General features: G+C 46.1%; 1 protein-coding gene across 3 annotated transcripts in view; it reads left to right on the top strand.

The window, feature by feature from the left end:
* The window catches only part of LOC129711725 (solute carrier family 2, facilitated glucose transporter member 5-like), a 47,366-nt gene that overhangs the window by 23,602 nt on the left and 3,700 nt on the right, over nt 1–20,064 (top strand). For 2 of the 3 annotated variants that reach the window (XM_055659609.1, XM_055659610.1), the window contains exons 4-12: nt 219–379; nt 3,183–3,307; nt 5,584–5,736; nt 5,820–5,945; nt 7,724–7,911; nt 9,068–9,178; nt 9,293–9,394; nt 15,043–15,118; nt 18,834–18,961. In XM_055659609.1, the coding sequence (XP_055515584.1) occupies nt 219–379; nt 3,183–3,307; nt 5,584–5,736; nt 5,820–5,945; nt 7,724–7,911; nt 9,068–9,178; nt 9,293–9,394; nt 15,043–15,118; nt 18,834–18,961 (1,170 nt within the window). The remainder of the gene's footprint in view (nt 1–218; nt 380–3,182; nt 3,308–5,583; nt 5,737–5,819; nt 5,946–7,723; nt 7,912–9,067; nt 9,179–9,292; nt 9,395–15,042; nt 15,119–18,833; nt 18,962–20,064) is intronic. The other variant, XM_055659611.1, reaches the window with a different exon arrangement.

Genomic DNA, 20,064 nt, shown 5'->3' with positions numbered 1-20,064 from the left:
GCCTCCTGACCAGCTGAATTTCTTCTCCTCATTTAGTTGTTCATCAAAGGAGACAATGTGTCATGTTCCGATCCAGTTCCTGTGTAAACTCAAACATTATTTTCAGTACGTGACCATTTCAGCAGCAATAGAACCAAGGGCCACAACTCAAGGCTCGGTTGCACTGAAGTTGAATGGCCTGAATGCTTTGTGTGCGTGACACATGTTTTGTCTTACAGCACATGCAGGCGTTTTACAACACATCTTACTTCGAACGAAATGGGAAGTACATCGACAGTGACTTCCTCACTCTGCTGTGGTCCCTCACCGTCTCCATGTATCCACTTGGAGGATTTTTTGGGTCCCTAATGGTTGCCCCATTAGTGAATAAATTGGGCAGGTGAGCAACTAATAATCAGCTGATCAAGGGGGGGCACGGCAGCACAGCGGTAGAGTTGTTGCCTGACAGCGCCAGAGACCCGGGTTCAATCCTGACTACGGGAGCTCTCTGTACGAAGTTTGTACATTTTCCAAGTGACCGCGTGGGTTTTCTCTGGGTGCTCTGGTTTCTTCCCACACTCCTCTACAGGTTAGTAGGTTGACTGGTTTGGAGTATGTGTAAAATTGTCCCTAGCTGTGTGTAGGATAGTGTTAATGTGCGGGGATTCCTGGTCAGTGCGGACTCGGTGGTCTGAAGGGCCTGTTTCCGCACTGTACCTCTAAATTTAACTAAACTGAACAAAGGCGTACAGGTTTGCTGGTTAATGGGCTTTGGTGGAATTGTAGATTGTCCCTAGTGTGTAAGATAGTGTTAAGTGTACTGGGTGATCGCTGGTTGGCGTGTACACGGTGAGCCGAAGGGCCTGTTTCCGTGCTGTATCTCACATCTAAAGTTTAAAAGAAGGGCTGAAACCTGCATCATCTGTAAGCGATTGTCTGGCTGAGGGCTTTAGCTGAAGCCACAAGCTGGCCTCAGTAAGCCTTAACTGCGCCCTGAATAATACAATGTTCAACTTTAACAAGTGCGTAGGATAGTGCTAGTGTACGAGATGATCACTGGTCGCCGTGGACTCGGTGGGCCATCGGGCCTGTTTCTATGCTGTATCTGACGTGGTCCTGTTTCCTACTGCTCCCCCCCCCCCCCCCCCCCCCCCCCCCCCCCCCCCCCCCCCCCCTCCTTACAGGGAACCTCAGTAGTGATGCGTCTTCCCCATCCCCCTCACTTAACTAGGTTACACCAACCACACCCCACCCATACAATATAAATCAGAAATGGTCAGAAAATGAGATTACGTCCCAGTGCTATTTAAGAGGGAGTTAGATGTGGCCCTTGTGGCTAAAGGGATCAGGTGGTATAGAGAGAAGGCAGGTACAGGATACTGAGTTGGATGATCAGCCATGATCATATTGAATGGTGATGCAGGTTCGAAGGGCCGAATGGCCTACTCCTGCACCTATTTTCTATGTTTCTATGCTGAGTTACTCCAGCTTTTCGTGTCTATCTTTTCTAAGGTCTAAAGTACATGTGTACTCCTGGGCTACATGCACCATTTTTTAATGCACTATATATAATTGAACAGCAGTGGAAAATCAATCACTGCACTGATTTGGCATCTCAGCATGTACAGCATAAAACTGAATCGAATTGAAAAGGATAAATGGAAAGGCAATGTGGTGTCCGCTATCAATTGCTTTGCAGTTCTGTCAACCAATGTTCCAGTTTTATCACTGTTTAATACAATCAAAGCCGGGAAAATATTGGTACTGGTGTTGGTTTGCTACAGCAATAATGTCCCGGCTTTGTTCATAAGGTCATAAGTGATAGGAGTAGAATTAGGTTATTCAGCCCATCAGGTCTACTCTGCCATTCATCATGGCTGATCTATCTCTCCTTGCTAAACACATTCTCCTGCCTTCTCCCCATAGCCGCTGGCACCTGTAATAATCAACAATCGATCTATCTCTGCCTTAAAAATATCCACTGAATCCACTTTGTTTGTACTATATACAGTGTTGGTAACTGGAATTTTTTTGATGCGACTGCATTGTGGGTTCCATGAGAAGAGCACATCACATGCAAATAGTCCTTAATATAAAATAAAGCCCTGGTGAGTGTATTCTTTACCCGAACAATTGGTGGCAAGTCCATCGTGTGAATCCATGTTTCATTCTCCATTGCACAGGAGGTCGAGGTTCTTCCACACTTTGCAAGGGAAGAGTTCCACCGTTGCCCCACTTTATTCTGGAGATACGGCCTTAAAAAAAATGCTCTTTGGCCCACCATGTCCACGCCGACCATCCATCACCCGCTCACGCTGGTTCTATGTTATCCTACTTTCTCAACCACTCCCTATGCATTAGGGAGCGGTTTGCAGAGGCCAATTAACCTACTAACGTCTTTGAGATGTGGAAGGAAGCTGGAGCACACAGAGGAAATTCACGCAGTCACAGAGTGAACATGCAAACCATTCCTTCCATATCCATGATGAGATCATTCCTCATTAATGAGATCCTGCCTCATCCTTCTAAACTCCAGCGGGTACAGCCCCAGAACCATCAGTCGCTCTTCATACATTACCCCAATCATCCCCGAAATCATTCTCGTAAACCTTCTCTGGACCCTCTCCAGCGCCAGCGAATGCTTCCTCAGATGTGAGGCCCAAAACCGCTCACAATACTCCATATGCGGTCAAACCAGAACCTTATAAAGCCTCAGCATTACATCCTTGTTTTTATATTCCAATCCTCTCGAAATGAAAGCTAACATTGCATTTGCCTTCCTTACCACAGACTCAAACTGAAAATTAACCATTTGGGAATCCTGTACGCACACTCCCAATCCCTTTTGCATCTCTAATGTTTGAATCCTCTCCCCATTTAGGGAATAGCCCACATCTTTATTCTTTCTACCCCAGCGGCGTTGGGATGTGGGAGGAAACGGGAGCACCCGGAGGAAACCCGCACGGTCGCGAGGAGAACGTGCAAACACCACACAGACAGCACCCGAAGTTGCAATCGAACCGGGGTCCCTGTCGCTGTGAGGCAGTGTCTCTACCAAATGCACCACCCTGTCACCCAAGTTGGGCAAAAGATGTCCTTTTATAAAAATAACGTGTTCTTTTGTAATATTATATAGCACTATTAATGTAAGTGACACAGCATTGTCATATTGAAATTCATTTTCTTTTCCTTCTGGCTTTCAGAAAGGGCACTTTGTTGTTGAACAATATATTTTCTATTATCCCAGCGATAATGATGGGATCAAGCAAAGGAGTCAAATCGTTTGAAATTATAATTATTGCGAGAATCATTATTGGAATATGTGCTGGTATGTTTCACACCCTCCCACCCACCCCACCTGCTCCCCATCAGTATTCCCCCCCCCCCCCCTCCCAGTTCTCCGACCAGTCTTATTGTCTCCGACTACATTTTATCTCTATTGAAGGCAGGAACGGGGTACTGATTGGGGATGATCAGCCATGATCACATTGAAGGGCGGTGCTGGCTCGAAGGGCCGAATGGCCTACTCCTGCACCTATTGTCTATTGTCTATATTGTCTATTTGCTTTGTTGTTATCTTCTCCCAGCTAACAATGATCTATTCTACATTGTAGTTGAACCGCATTCCCTTTGGAATGTTTTCACACCTTACACTTCCTTATCTATGTGTCACCCTCTCGCCTGACATCAGTCTGAAGAAGGGTCTTGACCCGAAACGTCACCCGTTCCTTCTCTCTAGAGATGCTGCCCGTCCCGCTGCATTACTCCAGCATTTTGTGTCTTATCATGTGGAGATTGTTTGCCGTTAATTGCTCCTTAAGACAGTGAGATGTGCCGGCCTTGATGTCAGCTGGACTAATCTGCTGCATTGCGGCTCTGATTCTGCAATATTAGTTGTTCAGTATGTTGCAAACACACTGATTCCTCACTGTGCAACCCACCCTCCAGTAAATCATTTCAACGTGTGAATGAGAGGCATAAGCTGAGAGGGGAAAGATTTAATACAAGCCTGTGAGGCGGGCGGCACAGTGGCGCAGTGGTAGAGTTGCTGTTTTACAGCACCATAGAACCCATTTGATCCTGACTACCAGTGCTGGCTGTATGGAATTTGCACCTTCTCCCAGTGACCGTGTGGGATTTCTCCAGGTTCCCAGGTTTCCTCCCACAATCCAAAGGCGTACAGGTTTGTAGGTTGAATGAACTGCAGATGCTGGTTTAAACCAAAGATAGACACAAAAGAAGTCTGAAGAAGGATCTTAACCCCAAAACGTCACCCATTCCTTCTCTCCAGAGATGCTGCCTGTCCCATTGAGTTACTCCAGCATTTTGTGTCTATCTCAGGTTTGTAGGTTAATTGGCTTCTGTCATTTGTCCCTAGTATGTAGGTTGATAACAGAAAGCTGGAATTGTAGGTCGACGTGGACTAGGTGGGCCGAAGGGCCTGTTTCCATGCTGTATCTCTAAACTAAACTAAAGTTAACTGAAGGGCAACCATTGGCGATCGCTTCGCCCAACACCTCCGCTCGGTTCGCAATAACCAACCTGATCTCCCGGCGGCTCAGCACTTCAACTCCCCCTCCCATTCCGAATCTGACCCTTCTGTCCTGGGCCTCCTCCATGGCCAGAGTGAGGACCACCCTAAATTGGAGGAGCAGCACCTCATATTTCGCTTGGGCAGTTTACACCCCAGTGGTATGAACATTGACCTCTAATTTCAGGTAGTCCCGGCTTTCTCCTCCCCTTCCCAGCTCTCCCTCAGCCCTCTGTCTCCACCTCTTCCTTTCTTCTTCCCCCCCCCCTCCCCCACCCTCACAACCGTCTGAAGAAGGGTCTCGACCCGAAACGTTGCCTATTTCCTTCGCTCCATAGATGCTGCCTCACCCGCTGAGTTCCTCCAGCATTTTTGTCTACCGATCTTTAACATCATCTGTCCATTTCTCCCCACAGACACTGATTGACCCGCAGATTTTCTCCAGCATTGTGTTTGCATGGGTTTATTTAAAACCTTCCTTCAGGCTGAACAAGGTGAATTTACCATGAGACCTTCCGTGGTAAATCACACCATGGTGTTGCGATGGTTCTTAGGTCAATGCAGGACACAGCCCATTAAATGGGAGTTTATGATTGCAATTGAGTTTATCTTAGATCCCACCAAATTCTACAAAAGGAATTGCTTCTGCCTGCCAGGAACAAGATCCTAAAGAAGAAGACACAAAGTGCTGGAGTAACTCAGCGATTAGGCAGCATCTCTGGAGAACATGGGTGGGAGATGTTTCAGGTCAGGACCCTTCGTTAGACTGGGTGTGAAGAAGTGAGGGGAATTGGAGAGAGGGTGAGTGTAGAACACATTGTCTCAGTTCTGGGAAATAAATAAGTCCAAGAAGCTATCTTCTTTGTGTATCGCTCAGGATTGCAGCATCTGCAGTTCATTGTGTCTCCATCTCATAATCCTGGAGTTGCAGAGTTTTTGCCTGTGATCACGAGGGGAACATCCGCTCCCTCTTAGAACTGGGGAATAAGTTGGCTCTGAGCGCAATGGCATTCATGAATGTCGGCAGCCGTGCTTGGTGCAAATTGACTATTGCCCTTGCTTTATCATTCTAGGACTCTCATCCAATGTGGTCCCCATGTACCTGGGTGAGCTCTCACCCAAGAACCTTCGAGGCGCCCTTGGTGTTGCGCCCCAACTCTTCATCACAATCGGAATCCTGATCGCTCAGTTATTCGGCCTAAGAAAAGCTCTTGCGAATGAAAAAGGTACTCCTCTCCAGTCGATGTGCAACTGATGACAGGCCGAGTGGACAAAGGCCCATATTTTCCCTCTTGTTTTTTCATTTCAGGTTGGCCACTGCTCTTGGCACTGACAGGGATCCCCGCCGTGGTGGAGCTGATCTTCTTGCCCTTCTTCCCCGAAAGTCCCAGATACATGTTGATCCAAAAAGGTGACGAAAAGGGAGCAAAAGCAGGTAACCGCACTGAACTGCACTGAGAAGCAGGTAACTGCACTATGAGCTATAAAGTAGACAGAGTGGTCAAGAAGGCGTATGCTTTGCTCACCTTCACTGGTCAATGCATTGAGTACGAGAGTCAGGAAGTCATGTTGCAGCTTTATATTCATTTGGAGTATTGTGTAAAGTTGGGGGGGGGCGCAGTGGGGCAGCGGAAGGGTTGTTGCTACCTTACTGCGCCAGAGACCCGGGTTCGATCCCGACTATAGATGCTGTCTGTATAGTGTTTGTACATTCTCCCTGTGACCACATTTGTTTTCTCCAGGTGCTTCTGTTTTCTCCCATATTCCAAAGACATGCAGGTCTGTATGTTTAATTGGCATCTATAAATTGTCCCTAGAGCGGAGGATAGAACTAGTGTACGGGTCCTCGTTGGTCGGCGCGGACTAGATGGACCGAAGGGCCCGTTTCCACCATGCATCTCTGAACTAAACCAAACAGTTCTGGTTGGGAATTACAGAAAGAACGTGGAGACTTTGGAGAGGATGGTTTATCAGAAGGCTGCCTGGTTTGGAGGGTATTAGCTATCGGGAGGAGTTAGGCAAAATTAGATTGGTTTCTCTACAATGCCAGAGGCTGAGGGGAGACTGACTGAAGTTATGAGAAGCATAGATAGGGTAGACAGTCAGAAACTTTCTCCCAAGGTGGAAATGTCAAAAACTAGAAGGCTTAGCCTGAAGGTAAGAAGGGCAAAGGAGGTGCGCAGGACAAACTTTTTACACAGAGAGCCTAGAACGCACTGCCAGGTGTGGTGGTGAGACAGATACTATAGTGGTGTTTAAGAGGCTTTTGGATAGGCACATGTATACACAGGAAATGGAGGGATAAGGATCTCAAGAAAAACTTTTTTCACACAGAGTGGTGAATCTGTGGAATTCTCTGCCACAGAAGGTAGTTGAGGCCAGTTCATTGGCTATATTTAAGATAGAGTTAGATGTGGCCCTTGTGGCTAAAGGGATCAGGGGGTATGGAGAGAAGGCAGGTACAGGATACTGAGTTGGATGATCAGCCATGATCATATTGAATGGCGGGTGCAGGCTCGAAGGGCTGAATGGCCTACTCCACCTATTTTCTACGTTTCTATGTTTCTACATGCAGCTGGAGGAGAGAGGTTTAACCTGGTACGTTGTGTGGCACAGGCATGGTGGGCTGAATGGCCTGTCCCTTGGCTATACGGTTCTATGCTTTAAGCTGCATGTTTGAGTCGTTTTTCCCACTGTATGACGATGAATTTGGGAAAGGATTATTGTTGTGCAATGTGTGCGGGAAGGAACTGCAGAAGGTACACAAAAATGCTGGAGAAACACAGCGGGTGCAGCAGCATCTATAGATGCTGCTGCACCCGCTGAGTTTCTCCAGCATTTTTGTGTACCTTCGATTTTCCAGCATCTGCAGTTACTTCTTAAACAAGGAACTGCAGATGCTGGTTTACACTGACCTGGAACCACTCAGCCAGGCCAGGCAGCATCTCTGGAGAGAAGGAACGGGTGACGTTTCGGGTCAGGTCCTTTCTTCTGAAGCAGGGTTTCGAACCGAAACGTCGCCTGTCCCTTTTCTCCAGAGATGATGCCTGACCCGCTGAGTTGCTGAAGCACTTTGTGTCTGTCTACCATTGCGCAACATCTGCCTGCACTGGAATGCAGGCATTTCTCTCCTGATGCAAAATCTAAAACTATAATTGGAAATAATACAAATCCATTATTAAATGAACAGAGATCCAATATTTTGTGTTCAAGCTTTAAGGCGTCTCAGAGGATGGGATGATGTTGATGCGGAAATTGAGGAAATGCACTTGGAGGATCAGTCGGAGAAAGCGGAGGGTCGTTTGTCTGTGATGAATCTGTGCTCATTCAAAGCGCTGCGATGGCAGCTGATCACAGTCATTGTGCTGAACATGGGACAACAGCTCTCCGGAGTCAATGCAGTAAGCACTTCTTCTTTTGTGTCCTTATGCTACATAGAGGCCCGCCGCTGCTGTACACATCGTTGCACTATTGGAGTGTTAAGTGCAAGGTCTGCAGTAGTACATGGATTATCCAGCAATGGGCATTGCAGTAGGTGTTGCATTGTCTGGGTCTGTGTGACACAGTCACAGGTTGTCCTAACCTCGATGTAGCCCCATTTGTGCATGGGTTTGCAGTCGGTTGAGACATCTCCAGTTCAGCCAGTGTTCACCAGCACTTGGTGGTAAGCGCTCTGCTGCTGGTGTGCCCACCTTGGTGGAAATCGGGGACAGTGGCTAGTCTGTTCTTCCACATCTGGAGGCGAGCTTCAGAGGCACTGTCCAACACAAGTAGCAGATGGAAGAATGGAGCTGCATTTATACGATAATATTTCCCATTTATTCCATGTATTTGCTCTGTACTCAGGTCCAGGGAGAGGGAGGGTGATTCAGGGAGAGGGAGGGTGAGCCTCTGGGAGAGGAGGGAGATTACCTTGGGACATTCATCCCTGTTGACTGGGAAGGCTGCCACTCGCACAACACGCCTGTGAAATGACACAAAGTGCTGGAGTAACGCAGCGGGTCAGACAGCATCTTTGGAGAAAAAGGATGGGTGAAGTGTCCTGTGTGTCCCACTGAGTTACTCCAGCACTTTGTGTCTATCATAGAACAGTACAGCGCTGGAACAGTGCCCACAATGCCCGTGACGAACATGATGCCAAGATGAATTCATCTCAATTGTCCGTACATGTTCTGTATTTCTCTATTCCCTGTATATCCATGTGCCTGTCTAAATGCCTCTTAAACACCACTATCGTATCTGTCTCCCCCTTCACCTCTGGCAGTACATTCCATACACCCACTTAAAAAAATTGCCTTGCACAACTCCTTTAAACATTGTTCCTCTCACCTTACAGCTATGCCCTCTAATCTTTGATGCTGTGTGCTCTAGTAATAAATATGCAAAATAATTTTAAATTGAATCAAAATGTCAGGAAACTCAGAGATAGGAGGATTTTGTAATATTCAATAACAAAATAGCACTGAAAATGACAGATCCCTGTCAGGGTATTTTGTAATAGTTAATGAAATAATGCTGAGAAATCTCATTCTGTGTATTCACACTCTCTGCTTGCAGATATATTACTATGCAGACAACATATATCGCTCAGCAGGAGTGTTGGAGAATGATATTCAGTACGTGACTGTTGCCACAGGGTCAGTTAATGTGTTTATGACTATCGCAGCGGTAAGTCCAAACTGGGTTCTTCCTAATGATTGCTCTTTACCAGAGGTTAATACAGTTTAACGTGCCTGTGTTGCAGTAACAGGGCTGAGCTCACACTGCCATTGTGTCCCACAGACTGCGATCATTGATAAGGCAGGACGCAGGCTGCTTCTCCTGATTGGATTTGCTGTTTGCTGCTCGTTCTGCATGATCTTAACAATGAGTCTGAACCTTCAGGTTTGTGCAAAGCCTTGTCCTCGGTAAATGGTGGCAAATTATTAAGATATACTCCATATTGCGAATAGGATCTTAAGGCACCGAATAACGAGAGGCAATTCACCTTGAAGTTATAGTACACAACTAGCTTACATCCATTTTAACATGGTTCACAAACATTTTTTTTCAGCAGACTAGTAATATAGCATCATAACCCAAAGGACAAAGGAATTTTATAAGTATGGGTAGAAATATTCTGTGCTAGGCTCACATCGCACACTTTAAAGTCGTCAAATATTTGCTCTTGATTCTGTACATATAATAATTAATGCGACAGGGCTTCCTGCAACTGGGGAACTGGTGGCCCGGCACCTCCTTAAAATCCGTGAAATCCCCCGCCCATCCCCCCCAGAAATTCCCCCGAAAATGTGGAGCCTAGGCTGGGTGATCTCAACCTCATCAGGACTTTCATGCCAATCGGCGGGTCGAATTTGCCATCTGCCGTTGGGTCTCTAGAAGTCCAGCCTGGTCAGAGCCAGCAGATCCGTTCCCGAGGCCGATTTACGTGGCTGACTTTACGGACTAGTATCTCAGCCCCTTGGTGGCCCAGACGGACTGTCCTGGTACCATTGGACACCTCTCGGAAGCCGTGACCTCTGTTGGTCAGGCAAAACGGATAACCCGGCAATGCTCTGAAACCAAGGGTGCTGGAAAATCGGTGGTGGACCTGTACGTCCTTTAGGGCAGTCCATAGTTCTGATCACTTGCATTTTCAGGTTGAGAAATAAATGGCTCATTGGAATTTGGAGGAGGTAGAGTCATTGAGTCATACAACAAGAAAATAGGCCCTTCGGCCCAACTCATCCATGCCAGCCGATAAACCCCATCCAAGTCAGTCCCACTTAACTGCACTTGGTCCAAATCCCTCTAAATCTTTCCTATCCATTGGACCTGTCCAAATGCCTTTTAAATGTTTTTATTTTACTTGCCTCAACTACTTCCTCTGGCAGCTCGTTCCAAACACCCACCACACGATGTGAATACGTTACCCCTCAGGTTCCTATTAAATCATTCCCCCTCTCACTGAGATGAACTCAATGCAACTCAACCAATTAACAACTGAATTCAATAACATGCAGACAACTCTTCAAAGTGCTGGAACAACTCAGCAGGTCAGGCAGCATCTCCGGGGGCTGTAGATAAGTAACGTTTCAGGTTGGGACCCCCACCCCCCTTCAACTGATTGTGGGGTGGGGGGGGTGGTGGTGGGGTGAGGGAGCTGAACGAGAGGAAGGGCAGGACAAAGCCTGGCAGGTTATAGCTTGATACAAGTGAAAGGGGGGTTGATAGGAAGATGGTTGGACAAAGGCCCGAAATGAAAAAGACAGGAGATGTGAGACAAAATAATTTGAAAAGTTACAAGTTGTGAAGTTAGAGGATGGAATATAGATGGAAGGGGAGGAGTAGATGCGAGTCCGTGTGGGGCATGAGGGAGGGCGGTGGAGAAATGTTGGGGAAGAAGGGAGAGAGGGAGGGTTTTGTAGATACCTGAAAAGTGAAGAGTTCGATGTTTATAATGTTGGGTTGTAGGCTAACCAAGTGGAATAATAGATGGGTGCTGTTCTTCCAGTTTGTGTGTGGCCTCACTCTGGCAATGGAGGACATACAGGTCAGTGTGGGAATGGGCAGAGGAAGCAACCTGGAGACCCAGTAGATCTTGACGGACCAAATGCAAGTGTTCGGTAAAACTGTTGGTTGGCTGACAGCGAAACAATGCTGAGAAACCTCATTCTGGTGACAAGATTGCTGCGTTTAAAATTCCATTCTCAGGTGTGCTAGGCTGCTTGTTCATTTAAAGCAAAAACATGCCATAAATCTTCAGCACACAGAACATATAATATCTAAATTAAACACAGTTCAACTTCAAGTGAGTTTATTGTCATGTGTCCCAGATAGGACAATGAAATTCTTGCTTTGCTTCAGCACACAGAACATAGTAGGCATTGACTCCAAAACAGATCAGTGTGTCCATATACCATTATATAAATATAAACACATGAATAAATAGACTGATAAAGTGCAAATAACAGATAATGGGTTATTAATGATCAGAGTTTTGGCCGAACTAGGTTTAATAGCCTGATGGCTGTGGGGAAGTAGCTATTCCTGAACCTGGTTGTTGCAGTCTTCAGGCTCCTGTACCTTCTACCTGAAGGTAGCAGGGAGATGAGTGTGTGGCCAGGATGGTGTGGGTCTTTGATGATACTGCCAGCCTTTTTGAGGCACCGACTGCGATAAATCCCCTCGATGGAAGGGAGGTCAGAGCCGATGATGGACTGGGCAGAGTTTACTACTTTTTGTAGTCTTTTCCTCTCCAGGGCGCTCAAGTTGCCGAACCAAGCCACGATGCAACCGGTCAGCATGCTCTCTACTGTGCACCTGTAGTAGTTAGAGAGAGTCATTGACAAACTTAGTTTGGACATACAGCGTGGAAACAGGCCCTTCCACCCGAGTCCAGGCCGGCCAACGATTCCCGTACACTAGCACTATCCGCCACACCAGGGACAATTTTACAATTTTACCAAAGTCAATTAACCTACAAACCTGTACATCTTTGGAATGTGGGAGGAAACCAGAGCACCCGGAGAAAACCCATGCGGTCACAGGGAGAAGGTACAAACTTCATACAGTAGTCGGGATCGAACCCTGGTGGTGTAAGGCAGCAACTCTACTGCTGCGCCACTGTGCTGCCAAGACCGTTTAGATACTCAGCAGTTCATGCAGCATCTGTGGAAGAGTTGAAACTACATCTACCAAAAACATTCACTTTATTTCTCTTTTCAGAAAAGGCTGGCACACTTGCACATCTGATAGAGCAGCTGCCTCAAAGCGCCAGTGACCCTGGTTTGATCCGGACCTCCGGTGCTGTCTGTGTGGAGTTTGCATGTTCTCCCTGTGACTGCATGAGTTCCTCTGGTTTCCTCCAACATCCTAAGGACGAGCGGCTTTGTAGGCTAATTGGCCTCCATAAAATTGTCCCTGATGAGCAGAGAGTGGATGAGAAAGTGGGATTATATAGAACTAGTGTGAACAGGTGATCGATGGTCGGCGTGGACTCCATGGGCTGAAGTGTCTGTTTCCACAATGTAGCTCGAAACTAAATAGCTAAACTAAACTAATTCCAGGGACACAAGAGACTGCAGATGTTGAGCAGTCCTGATACAGGGCATCACCCTAAACCATTGATCTTCCTTTTGCCTCCGCAGATGCTACCTGACCTGTTAAGTTCTTCCAGCAATTTACTCCCAAGTAATTGCAGCATTGCCTTTGAGTCAATTTCTCATTGAAAACAGACACACATGAAACTTACCACATTTGTTCTTAAAGGGCCACCATCTCAGTTGTTATAGACCATGAATGAATGAATGAATGAATGCATGATGCAAGCATGAATGAATGAATGAATGAATGAATGAATGAATGAATGAATGAATGAATGAATGATGATTGAATGAATTAACTTATTCACATTATAAAATCGTGCAATTAAATTAATTAAAGTCCATACAGATAGATTTTCATAAATTCAGACTTTGTACCTTTTAGTTAGAGTTCACGGGGGCCTTCTTTGTGTTCCAGCACATCAGCAGGGACTTTGAAGGCTTTCTTGCACTTTAATCCACCGCAGCACTTTCTTCAGCCTTTTTAATGCTTTTCACACTAAATACAATTAACCTGCTGCAAGTTTCCACGACATTTATTCCACAGAACAACACATTGGAATCTCCAGTAAAACAGGCATCTGTGAAGCCCCCTCAGCCATTTTGTGTGCTAGCCTGAAACAAAGCGCGTGATTGGCCAACTGGCAGACAACTCAATGTTAAATGTGCTTTGATTGGACTAAAAAATTCCCGACATTTTTCCGTTTTTTCTCTAATTTAATAAAAACGTGCAAGTCTTCTTCATATCGAGTTTCAGGGGCGATTTATATAAAAAAATTTACACAATATGTGAAAATTTCATGTAGTTTGGTGACTTGGGTCACGAAATCCTATTTCTAGACACATTTTTGATGCTCGGCCCACAGCCTAGTAGCATATTAGTTTAAAGCAGTTTGCTACAACATTTATCTTTTAAGCTGGAAAGAGGATGTTGCCAGGATCTGGCTATAAGGACAGGCTGGGCAGGCTGGGACCTTATTCCTTAGAGAGCAGGAGACTGAGGGGTGATCTTACAAAATCATGAGTGGAATAGATAGGGGGAATGCACATTCTTTTGCCCAGAGTAGAGGAATCAAGAACCAGGTGACATAGGTTTAAGATGAGGGGGGGTAAGATTTAATAGGAACCTGAGGGGCACAGACTAGAGGGTCTGAGATAAAATGGCCTGGGAGGAGGGGTTGGAATAAATCGAGACCCTAGGCACAAGAAAGGAGATGGATTGAAGGTCAACCATCATCTAATGAATGGCAAAGGGTGTTGGGTGCAGGGCCATCTTAACGCATGGGCACGCTGGGCAGTTGCCCGGGGCCCACGGGTATAGGGGGCCCGTGCTAATCTATGTATTGTAGAATGTTATTGTAGAACATGAAAACGGAGAAGAACATCACAAGTGCATGACGGCATATTTGATTCGGCATAAAGAAACTGCAAATGTTGGGGCCCCAGTGCACTGCTTTGCCTGGGGGCCTATAATGCTGTTAAGACGGCCCTGGGTGGGTGCATGGAACGAGCTGCCAGACCAGGTAGTTGAGGTAGGCACTATCACAACGTCTGAGAAACATTTAGTCTGGTGCATGGATAGGACAGGTTTAGAGGGACCAAAGACAGGCAGGTGGGACTAGTGTAGATGGTTCATGTTGCTGGACGTGGGCAGGTTGGGCCGAAGGGCCATTTTCCATGCTGAATGACTATGACAGAACAGGTTTGGGGGATTGAAGGGCCTTGAAAAGCAGTTTGGTGTTTTAATGTAGCAAACATATCAAGCCATTGTGGGCACCTGATTTCCCAGAGACACGAACATGATAATAGCTGGTTATTTTTACATTTTTAAGTTTCAAAAGTGGTTGAACAAGTGTTAAATATTTGACATTCTCCAAGGTTTACGTGCGGTTCCCGGAGGATTTTGTCAGTCTCCGTACCTGCTTCCACTACCTGCAACCTCCGGGAACCACACGGAAACCTTGGGTGGGGCGCAAAGTCTCCAGAGGTTTCCATTCAGGTTTCGTAAGTGGGACAGGGGCATAACTGCAACGCAAACAGTAACCCTATGGCCAACTCCCTGGACCTTTTCTTGCACTGTACATTATCCCCTTTATTTTGTTTCTGCACACTGTGGACGGCTTGTTTGTAATCATATATAGTCTTTCCACTGACTGGACAGCACGCGACAAAAAAGCTTTTCGCTGTACCTCGGTACAAGTGACTATAATAAAATAACAAATTAAACTCCAAGTGAGTCCCCCGAGTCTGATAAATCTGCCTCAGACCAAGGTAGATACGTGCCAGACATTAGAGTCTAGTTTCCCCCTGTGGTTAGCACCATACCCAACAACCCAGCTGCTATTTATGAAGCGATGTTCACAGCTAAAATACATTGGATGCAAGAACACACTAAGAATGCGTTAGTATTAACAATGATTTAATGGAATATATATGTTCTCTCCTTAGAGCGTGGCAAGCAACATGTCTTATCTAAGCATAGCCTCTATATTCCTTTATGTTATTGGACATGCAATAGGACCCAGTAAGTACACATCCAACCAGTTATTCGCTCAGTTTGATTTATCACATATGCATTTTTAATATTGGGGAAGTTACAGATCGTGAAAATGGATCTTTCTTACCCAGTCTGGCATAGACTCCAGGCCAGGGAGAAAGTTATTTGCATTTCTTACAGTATGTTTCTCTGCACTTTTCATTTTATTTTACCCTTAGAGTAGCACAGTTAAGTCAGAATCTTCTTCCCAGGGTGGAAATGTCAGACTAGAGTGCAGAGCTTGAAGGTCAGAGTGGGGGGGGTAAGTTTCTGTACACAGAGAGTGGTGTCGTGGTGGAACGTGCTGCCAGGGATGGTGGTGAAAAAAGAAGAGTTTTGATGTTGTGCATCAGTGACTTGGAATGTATTTTGACCACTGGTGCTGTCAATGTGGAGTTTGCACGTTCTCCCTGTCTGACATGCGTAGAATTTGATTGTATCGGCTAGCAGACTTTATGGACAATTAGACACGATCCCTATAATTCCTGAACATGTTTTTATTTCATATTTTTATTAACTGCAAAAGTTCAGATTCAGATTCAGATTCAGATTCAATTTTAATTGTCATTGTCAGTGTACAGTACAGAGACAACTAAATGCATTTAGCATCTCCCTTGAAGAGCGACATAGCAAACGATTTGAATAAAAAATAATAAGTGTCCGGGGGGGGGAGGGTGGTGATTGGCAGTCCTTAAGTATATCAAAACTTTAGGGCAACACTGTGGTGCAGCAGTAGAACGTCTGCCTCTCAGCGCCAGAGACCCGGGCGCTGATTGGCAGTCACCGAGGTACGTTGTTGAGTAGAGTGACAGCCGCCGGAAAGAAGCTGTTCCTCGACCTGCTGGTTCGGCAACGGAGAGACCTGTAGCGCCTCCCGGATGGTAGGAGGGTAAACAGTCCATGGTTGGGGTGAGAGCAGTCCTTGGCGATGCTGAGCGCCCTCCGCAGACAGCGCTTGCTTTGGACAAACTCAATGGAGGGGAGCGTGGAACCGGTGATGCGTTGGGCAATTTTCACCACCCTCTGCAAAATTATTGTAAAGCGCTGGTGTACAATGTTATAACGTGTAAAACAAAAGGAGATAGATTTGTGATAGAATCATGCAGATTATCTGACACTTTTTATCTAACGTTTTAAATGTTGCACAGTAGCAGTAATAGATTTTTCAGTACCCGGTAAGTTTAAAGAGAGCAGGATTTGTATAAGCCTTCTGGACCCTTGTTCTGGCCACAAATCTCCCTCTTGCAGTCAGGGTCCCATCATGTTCCGTAATAATAATGAGCCAGATGTGAACTGGCAAGATTTCCAATAAATTAAACAATGGATATTTGGAGAATGTTTTTAGAACAATACGGCACGGTGGCACAGTGGTAGATGGCCGTGCAGCGCCATCGACCCGGGTTTGATCCTAACTATGGGTGCTATCTGTACGTAGTTTGTACATTCTCCCCGTGGCTGTGTGGGCTTTCTCTAGGAGCTCTGGTTTCCTCCCACATTCCGAAGAAGTACAGGTTTGTAGGTTAATTGGCTTTGGTAAAATTGGTAATTGTCCCAAGTGTGTAGCAGGATAGTGCGGGTGTACAAGGATCGCTGGTCAGTGCAGACTCGGTGGGCTGAAGGTCTGTTACCATTGCTGTATCTCTAAAAAAAACCCTGAAAACCACAGGAACGGGCACTACTTCACCCCATAAGTTAGACAAAAACGCTGGAGAAACTCAGCGGGTGAAGCAGCATCTATGGAACGAAGGGATTCTTCAGTCTGAAGAAGGATCTCGACCCAAAACGTCACCTATTCCTTCGCTCCATAGATGCTGCCTCACCCGCTGAGTTTCGCCAGCATTTTTGTCTAACCTTCGATTTTTCCAGCATCTGCAGTTCTTTCTCAAACACTTCACCACATAATGTGCTGAACATGATGCCTACTTAAACTAATCTCCTCTGCCGGCATGAGTTCCATATCCCTCCAATCCCTGCATATCCATGTGCCTATCTAAAAACCTCTTAAAAGCCATTATCATGTCTGCTTCCACCAACATCCCTGGCAGCTCATTCCCGGGACTATCTGTGTACCCCCCCCCCCCCCCCCCCCCCCCCCGACCTTAAAGCACTGCCCTATAGTCTCTGTCATTTCCACCATGGGAAAAATATTCTGACTGTCTACCCTATGGGTAAAATGAGGTGGAAAGTGCATAGACACATGCTGTAAGAAATGTTTCTCCCTGGCCTGGAGTCTATGTCAATAGATAATAGACAATAGACAATAGGTGCAGGAGTAGGCCGTTCGGCCCTTCGAGCCAGCACCGCCATTCAATGTGATCATGGCTGATCATCCCCAATCAGTACCCCGTTCCTGCCTTCTCCCCTAATCCGCTGACTCCGCTGTCTTTAAGAGCCCTATCTAGCTCTCTCTTGAAAGTATCCAGAGAACCGGCCTCCGCCGCCCTCTGAGGCAGAGAATTCCACAGGCTCACCACTCTCTGTGTGAAAAACGTTTTCCTCATCCGTTCTAAATGGCTTACCCCTTATTCTTAAACTGTGGCCCCTGGTTCTGGACTCCCCCAACATCGGGAATATGTTTCCTGCCTCTAGCGTGTCCAAACCCTTAACAATCTAATATGTTTCAATAAGATTCCCTCTCATCCTTTGAAACTCCAGAATGTACAAGTATGCCAGACTGGGTAAGATGTGAGGCAGCATCTTTACCAGCTGTGCCACAGTGCCACCCCTACATCTAGTGTGATTTTATTGATCCCAATGGCTGCCGTGAACCTCCATTTGTTGATTTAGGTCCATTGTCAAGGTACGTGAAGCCAACAGTTGTGAACCTGGGTTTTAGGATGGACAGTGACTTTAAATTAGATCGCCAAATATGCGCGGTGGTTAAGTCCAGCTTCTTTCACCTAAGGAAGCTGGCAAAGGTGAAGCCCATTCTCGAGCGGCAGCATTTTGAGACAGTAATCCATGCCTTTATTAAATCTAGGCTGGATTACTGTAACGCGCTCTATTTTTGGTGTTGCTCGTTCTTCACTGGCTCGTCTCCAGTTGGTTCAGAATGCTGCTGCTCGCCTTTTAACAGGGACTCGAAAGAGGGAGCACATATCGCCAATTCTGGCCTCCCTACACTGGCTCCCGGTGCACTTTCGAGTTCATTTTAAGATACTGTTATTTGTTTTTAAATCTCTGAATGGGCTCGCCCCGCCTTACCTCTCTGAGCTGCTCCACCCTTACGCTCCTGCCCGGTCCCTCAGGTCAGCTGCTCCTGGAGGTACCGAGGTCTAGTCGGAGGGGCTCAGAGGGGATAGAGCCTTCTCTGTTGCTGGTCCGGCACTCTGGAACACCCTGCCGTTGCACATCAGACAGGCCCCCTCTCTGTCCATCTTCAAATCCAGTGTTAAAACACATTTGTACTCCCTGGCTTTTGACCATGCCTGAGGCGTTGCTTCTGTTTGTGGTGTTTTTGATGTTTCTTTATTTTACATGTCTTTTCCTACTATTTCTTTTGATTGTTATTTTTGGTGTGTATTAACTTTTTTGTCAATGATTAGTGATGTACAGCACTTTGTTGCAGCTATGTTTGTTTTTAAAGTGCTCTATAAATAAAATTATTATTATTATTAGTGTAGATTGGTGTCATTTTGAAGGGACTTTGCTGGATTCCAAACATTGTTACTAATTCCACTTTTCCTGTTTTTCTCCCGATCAGGCCCGATTCCTTACGTGATAACGACAGAAATATTCCGGCAGTCCTCCAGACCCGCTGCCTTCATGGTGGCAGGATCCGTGCACTGGCTGTCCAATTTCCTCGTTGGACTCATCTTCCCATTTCTCGAGGTGGATTTGATTTAAGCTTCATTTTTTTTGTAATGGTTAAACACACTCCTCCACATCCCGTACTATGATGGAATCGACCTGTCGGCACTCCAAGGAAACACACAAAATACTCGAGTAATTCAGCGGGTCAGGCAGTGTCCCTGGAGAACAAGGATAGGTGACGTTTCACTCAAAATGTTCTTCAGGGATGTTGCCTGATCCATTGAGCTACTCCAGCATTTTGAGCCTTTCCTTGGTAAACCAGCAACTGGAGCTCCTTATTTTTACATTTTGCCTGCACTCCAATTTCATTCGAGCAGCAAATATAGAGAAAGCCAGGCTGTGGGGTCTGAGATTTTGGGAGTGGATTAATGGCCAGTGTGGATGAATCAAGGAGCAGTGAATGAGCACCTGAAACCTATTAAATTAGATTAATAAATTATCTAATTGGGCCACACCTTTGCTTTTAAATTCTAACTGAGATTGTTGAGTAACTCACTGGGAAAGGGAAGTATAGGCTGGTTTCTGTTGCAGAATGCATGGCTTCATCTTTTGAGGAAGCAAGGTTTGGATTGCATCTCCACTTCCCACTTCCACTTTAATATTTTGGATGTGACCATCCCAGCACAAGGGCATAAGCTTTTGGCCCTTGACTGTTGGAGCCTCGTGGCAATGAGCTGCATTGGATATTGGGTGAGAGTCTTCCCACTGAGGCAGGAACCACCTCAATATTGTCCTCGGTCTGAGGCACTTGGCCCTAAGTTTTTTGGAGACACTGTGCAGAAACAGGCCCTTCGGCCCACCAAGTCTGCACCAATCAAGTCAATGGATATTTTTAAGGCAGAAATAGATAGATAGATTCTTGATTAGTGCGGGTGTCAGGGGTTATTGGGAGAAAGGAGGAGAATGGGGTTATAATGGAGAGATAGATCAGCCATGATTGAATGGTGGAGTAGACTTGATGGGGCGAATGGCCTAATTCTGATCCTTTCACATGAATCAACGTAGTGACTGTTGCTGGAACAGCAGCCAGAACTCTGAACTCAGGATTTGGAGATAAAACACATAGAAAATAGGTGCAAGAGGAGGCCATTTGGCCCTTTGAACCAGCACCGCCATTCATT

This window comes from Leucoraja erinacea, chromosome 30 (genome assembly GCF_028641065.1).
Source record: "Leucoraja erinacea ecotype New England chromosome 30, Leri_hhj_1, whole genome shotgun sequence".
NCBI lineage: Eukaryota > Metazoa > Chordata > Chondrichthyes > Rajiformes > Rajidae > Leucoraja > Leucoraja erinaceus.
This window is presented reverse-complemented; position numbering and strand designations above follow the sequence as displayed.